Consider the following 22,852-nt stretch of genomic DNA (forward strand, 5'->3'; position numbering starts at 1 on the left):
CGAATGTAACAGTTCAGCGTCTTGAAGGCAGTTTTAGGGATGGAGGCGGCATGGGAATTCCATTTGGAATCCTGGCGTCTGTAACACTACTGCACCCGGTGTACACTGGCACACCCGGTGTACACTGGCACACGGGCACACCCGGTGTACACTGGCACACGGGCACACCCGGTGTACACTGGCACACGGGCACACCCGGTGTACACTGGCACACGGGCACACCCGGTGTACACTGGCACACGGGCACACCCCGGTGTACACTGGCACACGGGCACACCCGGTGTACACTGGCACACGGGCACACCCGGTGTACACTGGCACACGGTCACACCCGGTGTACACTGGCACACGGACACACCCGGTGTACACTGGCACACGGACACACCCGGTGTACACTGGCACACGGGCACACCCGGTGTACACTGGCACACGGGCACACCCGGTGTACACTGGCACACGGGCACACCCGGTGTACACTGGGCACACGGGCACACCCGGTGTACACTGGCACACGGACACACCCGGTGTACACTGGCACACGGACACACCCGGTGTACACTGGCACACGGACACACCCGGTGTACACTGGCACACGGACACACCCGGTGTACACTGGCACACGGTCACACCCGGTGTACACTGGCACACGGACACACCCGGTGTACACTGGCACACGGTCACACCCGGTGTACACTGGCACACGGACACACCTGGTCACACCTGGTGTACACTGGCACACGGACACACCCGGTGTACACTGGCACACGGTCACACCCGGTGTACACCGGAACACGGGCACACCCGGTGTACACTGGCACACGGACACACCCGGTGTACACTGGCACACGGACTGAGTATACTCTGCTGTCTACCATGTTAATGCAGCACCGATATCGATGGGGAAAGTGGGTTATCTTTTGATTAAAGCAAAGAATGAAAAGGACTAAAACTCACATCTCTGAGATTGAAGGTGATCTCCAGATTAGTCCAGAAGTTATTGGAGAAATCGGGGTACATGTCCAGGACCTCCAGCAGGTCGTCCCGTACGATCCGGTGTAAATCACAGTACGTTAGCGCTCTGACATCAGCGTTAGATTTCCCTGGCCTGGCGTAAAGGCTGATCGGCTCTCCGAATGTGTCATTCTTCCCTGGATTGAATAAAACACCGAAAGCATCAACTATTTGCACTGAGCCACCGTGCATAGAGTTAGCCATGGCTCAGTGGGCAGCACTCTCGCTCAAAGCCAGGAGAGCAGAAGTTAATGTCCCACTCCAGAGACTTGAGCTCAGGAACAGGAGGAGGCCATTCAGCCCATCGTGCCTGTTGACATAGGAACAGGAGGAGGCCATTCAGCCCCTCGAGTCTGTTGACATAGAAACAGGATGAGGCCATTCAGCCCCTCGAGTCTGTTGACATAGGAAGAGGATGAGGCCATTCAGCCCCTCGAGCCTGTTGACATAGGAACAGTATGAGGCCATTCAGCCCCTTGAGCCTGTTGACATGAACAGTATGAGGCCATTCAGCCCCTCGAGTCTGTTGACATAGAAACAGGATGAGGCCACACAGCCCCTCGAGCCTGTTGACATAGGAACAGGATGAGGCCATTCAGCCCCTCGAGCCTGTTACTATTGGAACAGGAGGAGGCCATTCAGCCCTCGAGTCTGTTGACAGGAAGAGGATGAGGCCATTCAGCCCTTCGAGCCTGTTGACATAGGAACAGGAGGAGGCCATTCAACCCCTCGATGCTGTTGACTTGGAACAGGATGAGGCCATTCAGCCCTCGAGCCTGTTACTATAGGAACAGGAGGAGGCCATTCAGCCCTCGAGTCTGCTGATATAGAGACAGGATGAGGCCATTCAGCCCCTCGAGCCTGTTACTATAGGAACAGGAGGAGGCCATTCAGCCCCTCGAGTTTGTTGACATAGGAACAAGGCTGAAGCCATTCAGCCCTTCGAGTCTGTTACTATAGGAACAGGAGGAGGCCATTCAGCCCCTCAAGTCTGTTGGCTTGGAACAGGATGAGGCCATTCAGCACCCTCGAGTCTGCTGACATAGGAACAGTATGAGGCCCATTCCAGCCCCTTGAGTCTGTTGACATAGGAACAGGATGAGGTCATTCAGCCCTTCGACCTGTTACTATTGGAACAGGAGGGGACCATTCAGCCCCCTCAAGTCTGTTGACAGAGGAACAGGAGGAGGCCATTCAGCCCCTCAAGTCTGTTGACATAGGAACAGGATGAGGCCATTCAGCCCTTCGAGCCTGTTACTATAGGAACAGGAGGAGGCCATTCAGCCCCTCGAGTCTGTTGACATAGGAACAGGATGAAGCCATTCAGCCCTTCGAGTCTGTTACTATAGGAACAGGAGGAGGCCATTCAAGCCCCTCGAGTCTGTTGACTTGGAACAGGATGAGGCCATTCAGCCCCTTGAGCCTGTTACTATTGGAACAGGAGGAGGCCATTCAGCCCTTGAGCCTGTTACTATAGGAACAGGAGGAGGCCATTCCAGCCCCTCGAGTCTGTTACTATAGGAACAGAAGGAGGCCATTCAGCCCTCGAGTCTGTTACTATAGGAACACGAGTTAAAGGCCCTAAGGGTCAGTAGAGCAGCAATGGGATTTTTAGAAGGGGGGCTGGAGCCGGGTGGAAAGAAAAGCGAAGGTGGGGCTGAATTTCCTCGGACATTTTGTCGCCGCGACTTTGCCCAGACTGTGGCGGGACAGCGGCAGATTAGTCTGGGGAAAACTCAGCCCCATTAATTTTTTTACTGGGACCCCTCTTTAATACCCGTGCTGTTCAGTCTCATCATGGGGAGGGCCCCTAATTTAAATATATTCCACGGCCCTCGTGAACCTCCGTGTTGAGCTTGTGCGCAGATTTCGAGCGCCCTTTGCTGTCACATCGGACAATTCACGGTGCCGGCCATCGCGTGACCAGCGTGCCCCCTGCGTGTCCCGGCGATGACGTACGAGCGCGCTCCTCGGGGCAGAACCGGACCCCCGATCCGAACGGGACAGGACCGACAGCAGCGCGGATCACACACCCAAGATGGCCACCACCACATCGTCGCGCAGGATCTCGATGGAGCCGCGGGATATGAAGTAGAGCGCGGTCAGCACGTCCCCATAGTGGACCAGCGTATCGCCGGGCGGGAGCGTGCGTGGTCTTGAACTTCATCGCAGAGCCCGCAGGCACCCCGGGCTCGCTCCTTGAAGGCTTGCAGTTCTGGAGGAGGCTCCTGTTCAGGTGAAGGCAAATGTCAGCCTGCAGGCATTCTGGGAGCCTTTCAGCACCTGAGCAAAGAGAAACAGGTCATTGGTTACTTCCGGTGTATTCATTTGGTTCAAATAAACTGTAACTAATAAAACATTAAAGGAAACTTAACAACTTAAATTAAAATTTGATTGTCCGGGGTGATGATGCACTCCAGTCCCGCGGCACCCACCGGTCGCGGAAGGCCTTGAGCGGTGCCGGCGAACACCTCGTGCTCCATCTCCAGGGCCACCCGGGGCAAAGCTTCAGAACCTTCTCTGCTCATGACTGAATTTCTTGTCTCCCTTCTGAGAGGGTCTGACTCCCTGATTCCCCTTAGCCCCCTCCCCTTAATCTCTCTCCCCTTTCTGGTCTCAGTGGGCCCTGAGGCATCACTGAGCTGTGACCCCTCCCCCCTCGCTACCCCACCAACCCCCTCAATAACCCCTCCCCCTGCTGACTAACCCTGCCCCCTCTCACTAACCCCTCCCCCGCTCACTAACCCCTCCCCGCTGCTCACTAGCCCCTCCCCCCTCGCTACCCCCCTCCCCCCACTCACTAACCCCTCCCCCTGCTCACTAACCCCTCCCCCGCTCACTAACCCTCCCCCCGCTCACTAACCCCTCCCCGCTCACTAACCCCTCCCCCTGCTCAATAACCCCGCCCCCTGCTCACTAACCCCGCCCCCTCTCACTAACCCCTCCCCCGCTCTCTAACCCCCGCCCCCTCTCACTAACCCTCCCCCGCTCACTAACCCCCCCCACTCACTAACCCCTCCCCTGCTCACTACCGCCCCCCTCTCACTAACCCCGCCCCCTCTCACTAACCCCTCCCCCACTCACTAACCCCTCCCCTGCTCACTAACCCCGCCCCCTCTCACTAACCCCTCCCCCCACTCACTAACCCCTCCCCCTGTTCACTAACCCCTCCCCCTCTCACTAACCCCTCCCCCTCTCACTAACCCCTCCCCCCGCTCACTAACCCCTCCCCCACTCACTAACCCCTCCCCCCACTTACTAACCCCTCCCCCCGCTCACTAGCCCCTCCCCCTCTCACTAGCCCCCCCTCTCACTAACCCCTCCCCTCTCACTAACCCCTCCCCCGTTCACTAACCGCTCCCCCACTCACTAACCACTCCCCCCGCTCACTAGCCACTCCCCCTCTCACTAACCCCTCCCCCTCTCACTAACCCCTCCCCCCTCACTAACACCTCCCCCGTTCACTAACACCTCCCACCTCTCACTAACCCCTCCACCTCTCACTAACCCCTCCCCCCTCTCACTAACCCCTCCCCCCCTCGCTAACCCCTCCCCCCACTCTAACCCCTCCCCCCACTCACTAACCCCTCCCCCACTCACTAGCCCCTCCCCCACTCACTAACCCCTCCCCCCTCTCACTAACCCCTCCCCCCGTTCAGTAACCCCTCCCCCTCTCACTAACCCCTCCCCCTCTCACTAACAACTCCCCCCACTCACTAACCCCGCCCCCTCTCACCAACCCCTCCCCCTCTCACTAACCCCATCCCCTCTCACTAACCCCTCCCCCTGCTCACTAACCCCTCCCCCTCCCACTAACCCCTCCCCCTCTCACTAACCCCATCCCCTCTCACTAACCCCTCCCCCCACTCACTAACCCCTCCCCCGCTCACTAACCCCTCCCCCCACTCACTAACCCCTCCCCCACTCACTAACCCCTCCCTCCGCTCACTAACCCCTCCACCACTCACTAACCCCTCCCCACACTCACTAACCCCTCCCGCACTCACTAATCCCTCTCCCTCACTAACCCCTCCCCCCTCACTAACCTCTCCCCCCTCCCCCGCTCACTAACCCCTCCCCTGCTCACTAACCCCTCCCCCCACTCATTGACCCCTCCCCCCTCTCACTAACCCCGCCCCCTCTCACTAACCCCTCCCCCCTCACTAACCCCTCCCCCCTCACTAACCCCGCCCCTCTCACTAACCCCTCCCCCTCTCACTAACCCCGCCCCCACTCATTAACCCCTCCCCCTCTCACTAACCCCGCCCCCTCTCACTAACCCCTCCCCCTCTCACTAACCCCGCCCCCTCTCACTAACCCCTCCCCCTCTCACTAACCCCTCCTCCTCTCACTAACCCCTCCCCCCACTCACTAACCCCATCCCCCTCTCACTAACCCCTCCCCCACTCACTAACCCCTCCCCGTGCTCACTAACCCCTCCCCCTCTCACTAACCCCTCCCCCCTCTCACTAATCCCTCCCCCCACTCACTAATTCCTCCCCCCACTCACTAACCCCTCCCCCCTCACTAACCCCTCCCCCCAGTCACTAACCCCTCCCCCCACTCACTAACCCCTCCCCCCTCACTAACAACTCCCCCTCTCACTAACCCCTCCCCCCACTCACTAACCCCTCCCCCCACTCACTAACCTCTCCCCCCACTCACTAACCCCTCCCTCTCTCACTAACCCCTCCCCCCACTCACTAACCCCATCCCCACTCACTAACCCCTCCCCCACTCACTAACCTCTCCCCCCTCACTAACCCCTCCCCCCGCTCACTAACCCCTCCCCCACTCACTAACCCCTCCCCCCACTCACTAACGCCTCCCCCCTCACTCACCCCCCCCGCTCACTAACCCCTCCCCCACTCACTAACCCCGCCCCCTCTCACTAACCCCTCCCCCTCTCACTAACCCCTCCCCCTCTCACTAACTCCTCCCCCTCTCACTAACCCCTGCCCCCCTCACTAACCCCATCCTCCTCTCACTAACCCATCCCCTCTCACTAACCCCTCCCCCCACTCACTAACCCCTCCCCGCGCTCACTAACTCCTCCCCCCTCTCACTATCCCCTCCCCCTCTCACTAACCCCTCTCACTAACCCCTCCCCCACTCACTAACCCCATCCCCCTCTCACTAACCCCTCCCCCCTCACTAACCCCGCCCCTCTCACTAACCCCTCCCCCCACTCACTAATTCCTCCCCCCACTCACTAACCCCCCCCACTCACTAACCCCTCCCCCCACTCACTAACCCCTCCCCTGCTCACTAACCCCTCCCCCACTCACTAACCCCTCCCCCGCTCACTAACCCCTCCCCCTCACTAACCCCTCCCCCTGCTCACTAACCCCTCCCCCACTCACTAACCCCTCCCCACACTCACTAACCCCTCCCCCACTCACTAACCCCTCCCCCTTCACTAACCCCTCCCCCACTCACTAACCCCTCCCCTGCTCACTAACCCCTCCCCTGCTCACTAACCCCATCCCCTCTCACTAACCCCGCCCCCCTCACTAACCCCTCCCCACACTCACTAACCCCTCCCCTGCTCACTAACCCCGCCCCCCTCACTAACCCCTCCCCCCACTCACTAACCGCTCCCCTGCTCACGAACCCCTTCCCCTCTCACTAACCCCTCCCCCGCTCACTAACCCCTCCCGCCGGTCGTTACCCCCTCCCTCCACTCACTCGTTACCCCTCCCCCATTCACTCCCTACCCCTCCGCTCCCTATCCCTGCTTCGCTGACTGCCCCTCTGCACACTCCCTGAACTCCTTGCAGTAACCTACGAACCTCTCCCTCTCTCCCGAAGGCACTGCCTCTGAGGTACAGTTCCAGCAGTGCCTGCAGACATCCAGGACCCTGCCCAGGCAGCCAATCATCGTGTGAGACCCAAGACGGTTAGTGCAGGCTATTGAACCATGGGATGCATCATGGTCAAACCTGATGTTGCCCTCACCCGATGTCCACACACACATGGGAAGGTGATCATAGAAACATAGACACAGAAGATAGGAGCAGGAGTTGGCCATTCGGCCCCTCGAGCCTGCTCCGCCATTCAATGAGATCATGGCTGATCATCCAAATTCGGTACCCTGTCCCTGCCTTCTCCCCATATCCCTTGATCCCTTTAGCCTTAAGAAATATATCCAACTCCTTCTTGAATATATTTAATGAATTGGCCTCCACTACCTTCTGTGGTAGAGAATTCCATAGGTTCACCACTCTCTGGGTGAAGAAATTGCTCCTCATCTCAGTCCTAAATGGCTTACCCCTTATCCTTAGACTGTGACCCCTGGTTCTGGACCCCCCGGCCATCGGGAACATCCTTCCTGCATCCAGTCTGTCCAGTCCTGTTAGAATTTTATAAGTTTCAATGAGCTCCCCTCTCATTCTTCTAAACTCCAGCGAGTATAAGCCCAATCGACCCAATCTCTCCTCATACGTCATTCCTGCCATCCCAGGTATCAGTCTGGTGAATCTTCGCTGCACTCCTTCCATGGCAAGAATATCCTTCCTCAGATAAGGTGACCAAAACTGCACACAATACTCAAGGTGTGGTCTCACCAAGGCCCTGTACAACTGCAGCAAGACATCCTTGTTCCTGTACTCAAACCCTCTCGCTATGAAGGCCAACATACCATTTGCCTTCTTAACCGCCTGCTGCACCTGCATGCTGACCTTCAGCGACTGGTGCACAAGGACACCCAGGTCTCGTTGCACTTCCCCTTCTCCCAATCTATTGCCGTTCAGATAATAATCTGCCTTCCTGTTTTTGCCACCAAAGTGGATAACTTCGCATTTATCCACATTATACTGCATCTGCCATGCTTCTGCCCAATCACCCAACCTGTCCAGTAGCAGGACCCTTGGCTGATTTCCCTATCCTTGTCCAGTGGGTTGAGGCTGATTGTGGCGACCCTACCAGCGCCCTTGGGTTGAGATTGACAAGCTGGGCCATGACTTAGGATGGAACCCATGTGCTATCAGTAAACCCACTCGAAAAGATTGATTTGTAGAGAGGAAATCTCACATTACCCCTCACACCCTTTCCCCCACCCCGGACCTCCCAGTCAGTGTGGCTCGGTACGCATGGGTGGTGCATGTACCCATCGATCCATGTGGGGAGGGGCCCGCTGTCCCTTTAAAGAACCTGCTCGCTTTGATTTGACTGGAGACTGAGTATCCACAGCTTCAGTGAGAGGGTTTTTATTCACTCTAGCCTTTTACAATTAGTAGCACATTCAGCTTGAAGCCAAAAAGTTAATTAAGAATCTTCCTGAGTGTCAGCGAGCTGCTCCAGCTGTCAGTTCCAATCACCAGCCATTTACTCAACACTGCCCTGAGACAGATTGAGTTCGAGGTCAGTTCATGCCCGCTGCCCCCGTGTGGAATGGAATCTGCGCACAACAGTGAGTCTCGGCGTAACAACAGAAAACGCTGGAAAAACTCAGCAGGCCAGGCAACATCCGTGGAGAGGGAAACAGAGTTAACGTTTCAGATCGAAACCCTTCGTCAGAACTGAGAAAAAAGCAGGAAATGAAACCGATTAAAAGGCCAGTTAGGGGGCTGGGAAATGGGGGAGGGGATTGAAGAACAAAAGGGAAGGTCTGAGAGGTGAAGAGACATTAAGAGATATTCAAGGCGAGACGAGATGGTAATAGGACAGGTAAAGAGACAAAGGATGGCTCTAGATGAAGTGTGAAATGCGCTGGCAGAGTGAGAGACAGCTGCCATGTGGGAGAGAGAAAAAAGGAAAAGGCACAAACCGAAAGGTATGGATAAAAAATATATAAAAATATAATAATAGGGGCCGAGGTTATGATCTGAAATTGTTGAACTCTATGTTGAGTCCGGAAGGCCGTAAAGTGCCTAATCGGAAGATGAGGTGCTGTTCCTCGAGTTTACGCTGAGCTTCCGTGGAACAATGCAAGAGCCCAAGGACGGTGAGGACCGAGTGGGAGTGGGGCGGTGAATTAAAGTGACAGGCGACCGGAAGCTCGGGGTCACCCTTACAGACTGAACGGAGGTGTTCCGCAAAGCGGTCACCCAATCTGCGTTTGGTCTCCCCAATGTAGAGGAGACCACATCGTGAGCAGCGAATACAGTATACTAGATTGCAAGAAGTACAAGTAAATCGCTGTTTCACCTGGAAGGGGTGTTTGGGGCCCTGGACAGTGGGAAGGGGGGAGGTATAAGGGCAGGTGTTGCATCTCCTACGCACAGGCAGCCTCAGTGCCTCCTGCACCAGCGTCACTTCGAGGGGATGCATTCATTTCGGGTTTTGGGGAGTTCCCTTGTTCCAGAGGCACACCACCCTCTGCCCTGTGGCCAAAGGGAAATGTCAACTCGCCTGCCTCTCTCAGGAAAATACCGAGCTTGCGCACAGAATAAACCCCAAATCTGCAAGACTCACTTTAAACAGGCATCTGCTTCCGTTCCTCCCCTGATTATAAAGACACGCACGGCCGATCCCGAGGGCTTGCTCGGTGACTGTGCTATGCTGAACAGAAGGTGCCCGGTGCCCAGTGCCCGGTTCCACCCCGACCCCTGGTCATAAGAACAGAAGAAATAGGAGCAGGAGTCGGCCATTCGGCCCCTCAATAAGATCATGGCTGATCTTCTACCTCATCTCCACTTTCCTGCACTATCCCCATATCCCTTGATCTCCTTAATATCCAAAAATCTATTGATCTGTCTTGAATATACTCAACGACTGAGCCTCCACAGCTCTCGGGCAGAGAATTCCAAAGATTCACCACCCTCTGAGTGAAGAAATTTCTCCTCATCTCAGTCCTAAATGGCCGACCCCTTATTCTGAGACTGTGACCCCTGGTTCTGGACTCCCCAGCCAGGGGAAACATCTACTCTGTCAAGCCCTGTAAGAATTTTGTATGTTTCAATGAGATCACCTCTCATTCTTCTAAACTCCAGAGAATATAGGCCTAGTCTACTCAATCTCTCCTCATAGGACAAGCCCCCATCCCAAGAATCAGTTTGTGCTGAGTTAGCTGTGGGGTGCTACTATTAACCTCAGTGCCTTTTGGTCAGGAAGGGGGAGGAGTCTCCCTGTGACTCCATGCTGGATAGTGTGTGTGTGCGTGGACAGTGGGAGAAGACGGGATTGGGTTCAGTTGTGAAGCCCACCATGCCCGAATAGCCTGCTGACACAGTCCAGGTGCACACAGGAAGAATGGTGCTGGAGCTGCTGAAACTGTACAGTGCCCTCAGGAGAGAGTGGCAGAATACTGGAGAGGCTCTATGTAACGCTTGGCAATACGTCTTGTTCACATATCACTTACACACGAGGCATGATTACATGGATTGGCGCTCCTAGCATGGAGCCTTGGCTGTTGTGTCTAACTTGCCCCGCAGGCCCAGGGGGTGAGTGCTGTCTCCCTGCCCAGGGGGTGAGTGCTGTCTCCCTGCCCAGGGGGTGAGTGCTGTCTCTGGGCCCAGGGGCTGAGTGCTGTCTCTGGGCCCAGGGGCTGAGTGCTGTCTCCGGGCCCAGGGGGTGAGTGCTGTCTCTGGGCCCAGGGGCTGAGTGCTGTCTCCGGGCCCAGGGGCTGAGTGCTGTCTCCGGGCCCAGGGGGTGAGTGCTGTCTCCGGGCCCAGGGGGTGAGTGCTGTCTCCGGGCCCAGGGGGTGAGTGCTGTCTCCGGGCCCAGGGGGTGAGTGCTGTCTCCGGGCCCAGGGGGTGAGTGCTGTCTCCGGGCCCAGGGGGTGAGTGCTGTCTCCCTGCCCAGGGGGTGAGTGCTGTCTCCCTGCCCAGGGGGTGAGTGCTGTCTCCCTGCCCAGGGGGTGAGTGCTGTCTCTGGGCCCAGGGGCTGAGTGCTGTCTCCGGGCCCAGGGGGTGAGTGCTGTCTCTGGGCCCAGGGGCTGAGTGCTGTCTCTGGGCCCAGGGGGTGAGTGCTGTCTCTGGGCCCAGGGGGTGAGTGCTGTCTCCGGGCCCAGGGGGTGAGTGCTGTCTCCGGGCCCAGGGGGTGAGTGCTGTCTCCGGGCCCAGGGGGTGAGTGCTGTCTCCGGGCCCAGGGGGTGAGTGCTGTCTCCGGGCCCAGGGGGTGAGTGCTGTCTCTGGGCCCAGAGGGTGAGTGCAGTCTCCAGGCCCAGGGGGTGAGTGCTGTCTCCGGGTCCAGGGGGTGAGTGCGGTCTCTGGGCCCAGGGGGTGAGTGCGGGCTCCCTGCCCAGGGGGTGAGTGCTGTCTCTGGGCCCAGGGGGTGAGTGCTGTCTCTGGGCCCAGAGGGTGAGTGCTGTCTCCGGGCCCAGGGGCTGAGTGCTGTCTCTGGGCCCAGGGGGTGAGTGCTGTCTCTGGGCCCAGGGGGTGAGTGCTGTCTCTGGGCCCAGGGGGTGAGTGCTGTCTCGGGGCCCAGGGGGTGAGTGCTGTCTCTGGGCCCAGGGGGTGAGTGCTGTCTCCGGGCCCAGGGGGTGAGTGCTGTCTCCGGGCCCAGGGGGTGAGTGCGGGCTCCGGGCCCAGGGGGTGAGTGCTGTCTCTGGGCCCAGGGGGTGAGTGCTGTCTCCGGGCCCAGGGGCTGAGTGCTGTCTCTGGGCCCAGGGGGTGAGTGCTGTCTCTGGGCCCAGGGGGTGAGTGCTGTCTCCGGGCCCAGGGGCTGAGTGCTGTCTCCGGGCCCAGGGGGTGAGTGCGGTCTCTGGGCCCAGGGGGTGAGTGCTGTCTCCGGGCCCAGGGGCTGAGTGCTGTCTCTGGGCCCAGGGGGTGAGTGCTGTCTCTGGGCCCAGGGGGTGAGTACTGTCTCCGGGCCCAGGGGGTGAGTGCGGTCTCTGGGCCCAGGGGGTGAGTGCGGGCTCCCAGGCCCCAGGCTCGGTGTTGTTGTGAGCAGCCAGTAGGAGTTATGTCAGGGCTCTTCCTCTCGCTGGGTTGCAATGCCTGCTGACTCTGGTCTCTTGCTCACACAGTACTCCTGGGATGGAGAAGTGAACAACATCCGACGCCCCCCCTGCCCCCCACCCTCAGCTGGTGCTCCAACCTATGGCATCGCCCAGGATTTACCCCTGCTGGAGTCCAGCTGTTCTCCTGCCTCCTTCCAGGCAAGGAGTTGTCATAGGAACGATAGCAAAATACTGCGGATGCTGGAAATCCGAAATAACAACAGAAAATGCTGGAAAAACTCAGCAGGCCAGGCAACATCCGTGGAGAGAGAAATAGAGTCAACGTTTCGGGTCGAAACCCTTCGTCGGGACGAAGGGTTTCTTGACAGATCTGTCAAGAGTTCTTGACAGATGAAATATCAGTGTTTCACAGCTGTTTGAAGCTGTCAAACACTGACAGTCTGAGTTCTACCATGAGCCATTCTGCACAGACTCAGTTAGAACTCTCACCGGCACTCAAAGCTGAAGGCTGTCACTTTTCACAGATCGCAGCCATTCAGCTTTAAGTACCGGCTGAGTGATGGGCTCCCGACGGCTACAGGAAGAAAGGCTGTGAAGGTAAGTACAGGTAAGTAAAAGTTCTTTACACACTTTAGACACACCAAACACACTTACCTTTGCACTCATGCACCCATCACTCACCTGAACACCGACATCGCGACCCCTCCAAGTCCTTCAACCCGACGGCCCGCCTGCTCTAACCTGGCGTGGTTAGGAGCCGTCGGGAATCCCACACGACACCCCTCAAAATAGGGATTAGGCTAAAAACTGCCTGTTAACTAGCTGTTAATTGGCACTAATCCCTTCCCGCCTCGGGTCGGTGGGTCCCAGTGCAGGGCGGGTACCCGCCGCCCCTGAAACTTACGTGGGGCGGGGTTTTGGGTGAGATGGTGTCGGGACCCCCAAATTCGGGATTTTCCCCCCCACCCCACACGCCTGAAACCCCGCCTGACGGCTCCACGAAAATCTAGCCCATATCTCTCCACGGTTGTTGCCTGGCCTGCTGAGTTTTTCCAGCATTTTCTGTTGTCATAGGAAGATTGAAACAGGAGCAAGCCATTCAGCCCCTCGAGCCTGTTCTGCCTGTCCATTTCCTGTCAGCCTATTTGGGGCTGAAACACTCCACTGCGCGAGGCAGCAGTGGTCGATTGTGAAAAGGGAGCTGAATGGACATTTGGTGCGCGGAGAGTGTGAGGGCAATGGAAGTGCTGCTGAGTAATGCTGGACTTGGGAGAAGTTTTCCCCTGGACCTGTGACCTCAGTTGGGCACCAAGTCTCTGTTCCGTGCCCTTGCGCCCTGTACGTGGCTCTGGGATTCTGCTCTGCAGGTGCTTCAGTACTCACAGCATTCATGTCAATCCCATTGGTGTAGGACCAGGCGTGTTGGAAATATTCCTCCAGCCTCTGCCGCAGCGGGTTGGGAATCTGATGGAAGCGGATGAATTCTTTCACTCGGAGCATCTGTGTGTGGTAGCGGGCGGTGCCAGAGTACAGTCGCTGGATGATGGCGGAGACGTTTCCGAAGATACTGGCGTACATTAGAGCTAGGGGGTAGGTTAAAGGTCGAACAAAAATATAACCAAGGGACTCACTGAATCAACTGTCTTTTACCGACCGAGGACCCACTGTCTACAAATAGTGAGGTCGTCATCAGAGAATGGCTGCTAAACCTGGACTGGAGCAGGGGATGGACAAGATGGGGTAGGATAGAATGAGAGAGTGGGGTGAGGTAGGACAATGGGGTAGGGGTGCTGCACAGGTTACATTAGGGTTGGGACAGGATGGAGTGAGGCAGGTGGATGATGGCAGGGTAGGGGTAGGGAAGGATGGGATGGGATGGGGGCGGGGTGGGGAAAGAGGAGGTGGGACAGGGGATGGACAAGCTAGGGGATGGGGCCCGAGGAGGGGATGGATGAGATGTGGCAGGGGGTGGGGAAGGATGGGATGGGGCAGGGAGTGCGGTAGGTGTAGGGGAAAATGGGAGCATGATGGTACAGCAGGATGGTATGGGGCAAGGGGTGGGATAGGGGGGCAGTGAGGTAGGGTGGGGGGGCAGTGAGGTAGGGTGGGCAGGGGGCAGTGAGGTAGGGGTGGCAGGGGGCAGTGAGGTGGGGTGGCAGGGGGCAGTGAGTTAGGGGTGGGCAGGGGGCAGTGAGGTAGGGGTGGCAGGGGGCAGTGAGGTAGGGGTGGCAGGGGGCAGTGGGATAGGGTGGGCAGGGGCAGTGAGGTAGGGCGGGGCAGGGGGCAGTGAGGTAGGGTGGCAGGGGGCAGTGGGATAGAGTGGGCAGGGGGCAGAGGTAGGGGTGGGGCGGGGGCAGTGAGGTAGGGTGGGGCAGGGGGCAGTGGGGTAGGGTGGGCAGGGGGCAGTGAGTTAGGGGTGGGGCAGGGGGCAGTGAGGTAGGGGTGGGCAGGGGGCAGTGGGATAGGGTGGGCAGGGGGCAGTGAGGTAGGGGTGGGCAGGGGGCAGTGGGGTAGGGTGGGGCAGGGGGCAGTGAGGTGGGGGGGCAGGGGGCAGTGAGGTAGGGGTGGGGCAGGAGGCAGTGAGGTAGGGCGGGGCAGGGGGCAGTGAGGTAGGGTGGGGCAGGGGGCAGTGAGGTAGGGCGGGGCAGGGGGCAGTGAGGTAGGGTGGGGCAGGGGGCAGTGAGGTAGGGTGGGCAGGGGGCAGTGAGTTAGGGGTGGGGCAGGGGGCAGTGAGGTAGGGCGGGGCAGGGGGCAGTGAGGTAGGGCGGGGCAGGGGGCAGTGAGGTAGGGTGGGCAGGGGGCAGTGAGGTAGGGTGGGCAGGGGGCAGTGAGGTAGGGTGGGCAGGGGGCAGTGAGTTAGGTTGGGCAGGGGGCAGTGACGTAGGGTGGGGCGGGGGGCAGTGAGTTAGGGGTGGCAGGGGGCAGTGGGATAGGGTGGGGCAGGGGGCAGTGAGATGGGGTGGGCAGGGGGCAGTGAGGTAGGGTGGGGCAGGGGGCAGTGAGATAGGGGTGGGCAGGGGGCAGTGGGATAGGGTGGGCAGGGGGCAGTGAGGCGGGGTGGGCAGGGGGACGTGAGGTAGGGTGGGCAGGGGGATAGGGTGGGGCAGGGGGCAGTGAGGTAGGGTGGGCAGGGGGCAGTGAGTTAGGGGTGGGGCAGGGGGCAGTGAGGTAGGGCGGGGCAGGGGGCAGTGAGGTAGGGTGGGCAGGGGGCAGTGAGGTAGGGTGGGCAGGGGGACGTGAGGTAGGGTGGGCAGGGGGCAGTGGGATCGGGTGGGGCAGGGGGCAGTGAGGTAGGGTGGGCAGGGGGCAGTGAGGTAGGGTGGGCAGGGGGCAGTGAGGTAGGGCGGGCAGGGGGCAGTGAGGTAGGGTGGGCAGGGGGCAGTGAGGCCGGGGTGGGGCAGGGGGCAGTGAGGTAGGGTGGGCAGGGGGCAGTGAGGATAGGGTGGGCAGGGGGCAGTGAGATAGGGGTGGGCAGGGGCAGTGAGGTAGGGTGGGCAGGGGGCAGTGAGTTAGGGGTGGGGCAGGGAGCAGTGAGGTAGGGCGGGGCAGGGGGCAGTGAGGTAGGGTGGGCGGGGGCAGTGAGGTAGGGTGGGCAGGGGGCAGTGAGGTGGGGGGGCAGGGGGCAGTGGGGTAGGGTGGGGCAGGGGGCAGTGAGGTAGGGTGGGGCAGGGGGCAGTGAGGTAGGGTGGGCAGGGGGCAGTGAGTTAGGGGTGGGGCAGTGAGGTGGGGGGGCAGGGGGCAGTGAGGTAGGGTGGGGCAGGGGGCAGTGAGGTAGGGTGGGGCAGGGGGCAGTGAGGTAGGGTGGGCAGGGGGCAGTGAGTTAGGGGTGGGGCAGGAGGCAGTGAGGTAGGGTGGGCGGGGGCAGTGAGGTAGGGTGGGCAGGGGGCAGTGAGTTAGGGTGGGCAGGGGGCAGTGAGGTAGGGTGGGGCGGGGGGCAGTGAGTTAGGGGTGGCAGGGGGCAGTGAGGTAGGGTGGGGCAGGGGGCAGTGAGGTAGGGGTGGGGCAGGGGGCAGTGAGGTAGGGTGGGGCAGGGGGCAGTGAGGTAGGGTGGGCAGGGGGCAGTGAGGTGGGGGGGCAGGGGGCAGTGGGGTAGGGTGGGGCAGGGGGCAGTGAGGTAGGGTGGGCAGGGGGCAGTGAGGTAGGGGTGGGGCAGGGGGCAGTGAGGTAGGGTGGGGCAGGGGGCAGTGAGGTAGGGGTGGCAGGGGGCAGTGAGGTGGGGGGGCAGGGGGCAGTGAGTTAGGGGTGGGGCAGGGGGCAGTGAGGTAGGGTGGGGCAGGGGGCAGTGAGGTAGGGCGGGGCAGGGGGCAGTGAGGTAGGGTGGGCAGGGGGCAGTGAGGTAGGGTGGGCAGGGGGCAGTGAGTTAGGGTGGGCAGGGGGCCGTGAGGTAGGGCGGGGCAGGGGGCAGTGAGTTAGGGTGGGCAGGGGGCAGTGAGGTAGGGTGGGGCGGGTGGCAGTGAGTTAGAGGTGGCAGGGGGCAGTGAGGTAGGGTGGGGCAGGGGGCAGTGAGGTAGGGTGGGCAGGGGGCAGTGAGGTAGGGTGGGCAGGGGGCAGTGAGGTAGGGTGGGCAGGGGGCAGTGAGTTAGGGTGGGCAGGGGGCCATGAGGTAGGGCGGGGCAGGGGGCAGTGAGTTAGGGTGGGCAGGGGGCCGTGAGGTAGGGTGGGGCGGGTGGCAGTGAGTTAGAGGTGGCAGGGGGCAGTGAGGTAGGGTGGGGCAGGGGGCAGTGAGTTAGGGGGGGCAGTGGGATAGGGTGGGGCAGGGGGCAGTGAGATGGGGTGGGCAGGGGGCAGTGAGGTAGGGCGGGCAGGGGGCAGTGAGGTAGGGCAGGCAGGGGGCAGTGCGGCCGGGGTGGGGCAGGGGCCAGTGAGGTGGGGGGGCAGGGGGCAGTGGGGTAGGGTGGGGCAGGGGGCAGTGAGGTAGGGGTGGCAGGGGGCAGTGAGGTGGGGGGGCAGGGGGCAGTGAGTTAGGGGTGGGGCAGGGGGCAGTGAGGTAGGGTGGGCAGGGGGCAGTGAGTTAGGGTGGGCAGGGGGCAATGACGTAGGGTGGGGCGGGGGGCAGTGAGTTAGGGGTGGCAGGGGGCAGTGAGGTAGGGTGGGGCAGGGGGCAGTGAGTTAGGGGTGGGCAGGGGGCAGTGAGGTAGGGTGGGGCAGGGGGCAGTGAGATAGGGGTGGGCAGGGGGCAGTGGGATAGGGTGGGGCAGGGGGCAGTGAGATAGGGGTGGGCAGGGGGCAGTGAGGTAGGGTGGGGCAGGGGGCAGTGAGATAGGGGTGGGCAGGGGGCAGTGGGATAGGGTGGGCAGGGGGCAGTGAGGTAGGGTGGGCAGGGGGCAGTGAGGTAGGGTGGGCAGGGGGCAGTGAGTTAGGGGTGGGGCAGGGGGCAGTGAGGTAGGGTGGGCAGGGGGCAGTGAGGTAGGGTGGGCAGGGGGCAGTGACGTAGGGTGGGGCAGGGGGCAGTGACGTAGGGTGGGGCAGGGGGCAGTGAGTTAGGGGTGGCAGGGGGCAGTGGGATAGGGTGGGGCAGGGGGCAGTGAGATAGGGGTGGGCAGGGGGCAGTGAGGTCGGGTGGGCAGGGGGCAGTGGGATCGGGTGGGGCAGGGGGCAGTGAGGTAGGGTGGGCAGGGGGCAGTGAGGTAGGGTGGGCAGGGGGCAGTGAGGTAGGGTGGGCAGGGGGCAGTGAGGTAGGGTGGGCAGGGGGCAGTGAGGTAGGGTGGGCAGGGGGCAGTGAGGTAGGGTGGGCAGGGGGCAGTGAGGTAGGGTGGGCAGGGGGCAGTGAGGTAGGGTGGGCAGGGGGCAGTGAGTTAGGGGTGGGGCAGGGGGCAGTGAGGTAGGGTGGGCAGGGGGCAGTGACGTAGGGTGGGGCAGGGGGCAGTGACGTAGGGTGGGGCAGGGGGCAGTGAGTTAGGGGTGGCAGGGGGCAGTGGGATAGGGTGGGGCAGGGGGCAGTGAGATAGGGGTGGGCAGGGGGCAGTGAGGTAGGGTGGGCAGGGGGCAGTGGGATCGGGTGGGGCAGGGGGCAGTGAGGTAGGGTGGGCAGGGGGCAGTGAGGTAGGGTGGGCAGGGGGCAGTGAGGTAGGGCGGGCAGGGGGCAGTGAGGTAGGGCGGGCAGGGGGCAGTGAGGTAGGGTGGGGCAGGGGGCAGTGAGATAGGGGTGGGCAGGGGGCAGTGGGATAGGGTGGGCAGGGGGCAGTGAGGTCGGGTGGGCAGGGGGCAGTGGGATCGGGTGGGGCAGGGGGCAGTGAGGTAGGGTGGGCAGGGGGCAGTGAGGTAGGGTGGGCAGGGGGCAGTGAGGTAGGGCGGGCAGGGGGCAGTGAGGTAGGGCGGGCAGGGGGCAGTGAGGCCGGGGTGGGGCAGGGGGCAGTGAGGATAGGGTGGGCAGGGGCCAGTGAGGTGGGGGGGCAGGGGGCAGTGGGGTAGGGTGGGGCAGGGGGCAGTGAGGTAGGGTGGGGCAGGGGGCAGTGAGGTAGGGTGGGCAGGGGGCAGTGAGGTAGGGTGGGCAGGGGGCAGTGAGGTAGGGTGGGCAGGGGGCAGTGAGGTAGGGCGGGCAGGGGGCAGTGAGGTAGGGCGGGCAGGGGGCAGTGAGGCCGGGGTGGGGCAGGGGGCAGTGAGGATAGGGTGGGCAGGGGCCAGTGAGGTGGGGGGGCAGGGGGCAGTGGGGTAGGGTGGGGCAGGGGGCAGTGAGGTAGGGTGGGGCAGGGGGCAGTGAGGTAGGGTGGGCAGGGGGCAGTGAGTTAGGGGTGGGGCAGGGGGCAGTGAGGTAGGGCGGGGCAGGGGGCAGTGAGGTAGGGCGGGGCGGTGGGATCAGGGCTCAAATTGTCAGGCTTCTTGTTGCTGAAAATTCAACATGTCATAAACTAGGGGCTGGGTTTTCATTTAAGGAGAGCGGGATGGGACTTGCCAACTCCCGACTGCCCAGACCTTGACCCATTTTTCAGGGTCGGGCATTATTTCCAATGTATAGTGGGCCTCCCTGAGGGCAATGCTGACAAGAGGTGGGAGTGGCTTTAAAGGGGGAGAAGGATCTACAGCCTTGTCAGCCTCAGTGATCACTGGGGCAAGTGGGAGGGAGGGAGGGAAATCCAGCGTGGAACCCGGGCCCATGGCCCGCGGCCATTTGAAGGCAGTGTGTGGAGAGGGAGTGGCCAGGGATGGGGTTGGCGGGGGCAGTGCAGGGAATTGAGGTCAGGCTGTCAGTGTTGGTAAGCCTCACATCCTGAATTTTTCATTATCATCCACTGCTACCCCATCAGATTCAGGGCAGGATCATGGAGCAGAATCCAGTCCTTACAGTCCATTTTAGTAACTTACACACATCATACTCAAAAATGAAACAGTCCAGGTAAAACCCGGGACCACATCATTGCTAATTCTCTGCTGTGTTCTAAGACCTTATGTATAACAAGAGTTCATGTCCAGGGAGTGTTTGATGGGACAGTGTAGAGGGAGCTTTACTCTGTATCTAACCCGTGCTGTACCTGCCCCGGGAGTGTTTGATGGGACAGTGTAGAGGGAGATTTACTCTGTATCTAGCCTGTGCTGTACCTGCCCTGGGAGTGTTAGATGGGACAGTGTAGAGGGAGCTTTACTGTGTTTCTAATCCGTGCTGTACCCGCCCTGGGAGTGTTTGATGGGACAGTGTAGAGGGAGCTTTACTCTGTATCTAACCCTGTGCTGTACCTGCCCTGGGAGTGTTTGATGGGACAATGTAGAGGGAGCTTTACTGTGTTTCTAATCCGTGCTGTACCCGGCCTGGGAGTGTTTGATGGGACAGTGTAGAGGGAGCTTTACTCTGAATCTAACCTGTGCTGTACCTGCCCTGGGAGTGTTTGCTGGGACAGTGTAGAGGGAGCTTTACTCTGTATCTAACCCGTGCTGTACCTGCCCAGGGAGTGTTTGATGGGACAGTGTAGTTGGTGACATCCTTCACCTCAGGCATCAAGTGAAAAGCCGATACACTTACAGCCAATCAACATGACACAGATGGAGAAGATCTTCTCGGAATTAGTGTTGGGAGAAACATTCCCAAATCCGACACTGGTCAGGCTGCTGAAGGTGAAGTACAGAGCCGTCACATACTTGTCCTTAATGGAGGGTCCGGATGACTCGTCACTGTCGTTATATCGCTTCCCGATTTGGTCCCCCAGGTTGTCCAGCCAGCCTATCTTGTGAACCATGTAGGGTCTCTCCACATTGCCGATAGCGTACCAGATACATGCCAGCCAGTGGGCAATGAGGGCAAAGGTGCACATGAGCAGGAAGAGCACTGCGGCACCGTACTCCGAGTAACGGTCCAGTTTGCGGGCAACCCGGACCAGCCGCAGGAGACGAGCCGTCTTCAGGAGCCCGATCAGCGTTGTGGTCTGTAACAAAACGTGGTGCATTCCGTCAGTAACTGTGTCATAGCGGAAGAGAGAGACAAGACAGTATAAACAGCTCATACCTGTTACTCACAGAATAACAAATAAAGAGACATAGATAGATGGAGATAGAGAGAGAGAATCAGCATAAAATGCATGTACCAGTTACAGAAAGGGTAACAGATTCAGCGATGTAAACAAAGTTGTTCAGGGGGTTTATATTTAGAATAACGGATACCCGGGAGTGAGTTACAGGCTGGAATCTAATCGAGGGGTTCGGGGGGTTTATATATAGAATAACAGATACCCGGGAGTGAGTTACAGGCTGGAATCTAATCGAGGGGTTCGGGGGGTTTATATTTAGAATAACGGATACCCGGGAGTGAGTTACAGGCTGGAATCTAATCGAGGGTTCGGGGGGTTTATATATAGAATAACGGATACCCGGGAGTGAGTTACAGGCTGGAATCTAATCGACGGGTTCGGGGGGTTTATATATAGAATAACAGATACCCGGGAGCAAGTTACAGGCTGGAATCTAATCGAGGGGTTCAGGGGGTTTATATATCGAATAATGGATACCCGGGAGTGAGTTACAGGCTGGAATCTAATCGAGGGGTTTGGGGGGTTTATATATAGAATAACAGACACCCGGGAGTGAGTTACAGGCTGGAATCTAATCGAGGGGCTCGGGGGGTTTATATATAGAATAACAGATACCCGGGAGTGAGTTACAGGCTGGAATCTAATCGAGGGGTTCGGGGGGTTTATATATAGAATAACAGATACCCGGGAGTGAGTTACAGGCTGGAATCTAATCGAGGGGTTCGGGGGGTTTATATATAGAATAACAGATACCCGGGAGTGAGTTACAGGCTGGAATCTAATCGAGGGGTTCGGGGGGTTTATATATAGAATAACAGATACCCGGGAGTGAGTTACAGGCTGGAATCTAATCGAGGGGTTCGGGGGGTTTATATATAGAATAACAGATAACTGGGAGTGAGTTACAGGCTGGAATCTAATCGAGGGGTTCAGGGGGATTATATATAAAATAACGGATACCCGGGAGTGAGTTACAGGCTGGAATCTAATCGAGGGGCTCGGGGGGTTTATATATAAAATAACGGATACCCGGGAGTGAGTTACAGGCTGGAATCTAATCGAGGGGCTCGGGGGGTTTATATATAAAATAACGGATACCCGGGAGTGAGTTACAGGCTGGAATCTAATCGAGGGGTTCGGGGGGTTTATATATAAAATAACGGATACCCGGGAGTGAGTTACAGGCTGGAATCTGATCGAGGGGTTTGGGGGGTTATATAGAATAACGGATGGTGGGCGCGGTAACGTGATGGTTCTGTTACGGAACTAATAATCCAGCAGAACGTGAGTACAAATCCCACCATGGCAGTTTGGGAATTTGAATTCAGTTTAACAAATCTGGAATTAAAAATCTGCTATCAGTAAAAGTGACCTGATAGCTTATCATAAAAACCCAACTGGCTCACGAATGTCCTTTAGGGAAGGAAACCTAACCCGGTCTGGCCCATATCCTCTCCAGTGTTCCCCCTAATTATGTATTTTTTGGGCTGCGCGGCCCATTCACAGTTTATGCGCGAAATTTAACATTGGAAAATCCGGCCCCAGGCTGCGTGGGACTGGCAGAGTGTTGTGCTGCTGCGCAACTTAGAGGGAACATTGATCCTCTCCATCACCAAGACCGCCTACTTCCACCTCCGTAACATCGCCTGTCTCCGCTCCTGCCTCAGCTCATCCACTGCTGAAACCCTCATCCATGCCTTTGTTATCTCTAGATTCGACTATTCCAACGCACTCCTGGCCGGCCTCCCACATTCCCCCCTACATAAACTTGTGCTCATCCAACGCTCTGTTGCCTGTGTCCTAGCTCGCACCAAGTCCCGTTCACCCTGTGCTCGCTGAGCTACACTGGCTCCTGGTCTAACAACGTCTCGATTTTGAAATTCTCTTCTTCATGTTCAAATCCCTCCATGGCCTTGCCCCATCCTATGTCTGTAGCCTCCGCTAGCCTCCTCCAACCCTCTGAGATCTCTGTGTTACTCCAATTCTGGCCTCTTGAGCATCCCTGATTTTAATCGCTCCACCATTGGTGGCCGTGCCTTCAGCTGCCTGGGCCCCAAGCTCTGGAATTCCCTCCCGAAACCTCTCCGCCTCTCTTTCCTCCTTTAAGATGCTCCTTAAAACCGACCTCTTTGACCAACCTTTGGTCACCTGTCCTAATATCTCTATGTGGCTCGGGGTCACAGTTTGCCTGATTTCACTCCTGTGACGCGCCTTGGCATGTTTTACTACGTTAGAGGTGCTATATAAATGCAAGTTGTTGTTGTTATATGTGACTCTTAACTTCCCCTGAAGTGGCCTAGCAAGTTGTATTAAGCCTCTACAAAGAATGACAAGAACTTTCCAACAGCACCAGACAGTTCAAGAAGTCCCAACACCACCTTGTCACGGCGTCTATGGATGGGCAATACATGACGTCTTTGCCAGGAACGCCCACATCCCGAGAATTAATGAAAAAAAACATACTGGAAGTGACTTACAGGCTGGAATCTAATCAGGTGACAAAAGAGGGAGGGAACGGGTAAAAATGAGGGGGGGGAGTGGA

The 22,852-nt window shown here is 59.0% G+C and overlaps 1 protein-coding gene across 1 annotated transcript in view; it reads right to left on the reverse strand.

Annotated features, from left to right (window-relative positions):
- Positions 1–22,852, reverse strand: part of kcnh6a (potassium voltage-gated channel, subfamily H (eag-related), member 6a) — a 400,900-nt gene that overhangs the window by 22,951 nt on the left and 355,097 nt on the right. Inside the window, 5 exon segments of the mRNA XM_085966026.1 lie at positions 955–1,148; positions 3,045–3,153; positions 3,155–3,294; positions 13,066–13,437; positions 19,809–20,208. Of these exon segments, the coding sequence (XP_085822152.1) occupies positions 955–1,148; positions 3,045–3,153; positions 3,155–3,294; positions 13,066–13,437; positions 19,809–20,208 (1,215 nt within the window).

Source organism: Somniosus microcephalus, chromosome 24, assembly GCF_052327205.1.
Source record: "Somniosus microcephalus isolate GS21.2 chromosome 24, FLI_Smic_1.0, whole genome shotgun sequence".
In the NCBI taxonomy this organism is placed as follows: Eukaryota; Metazoa; Chordata; class Chondrichthyes; order Squaliformes; family Somniosidae; genus Somniosus; species Somniosus microcephalus.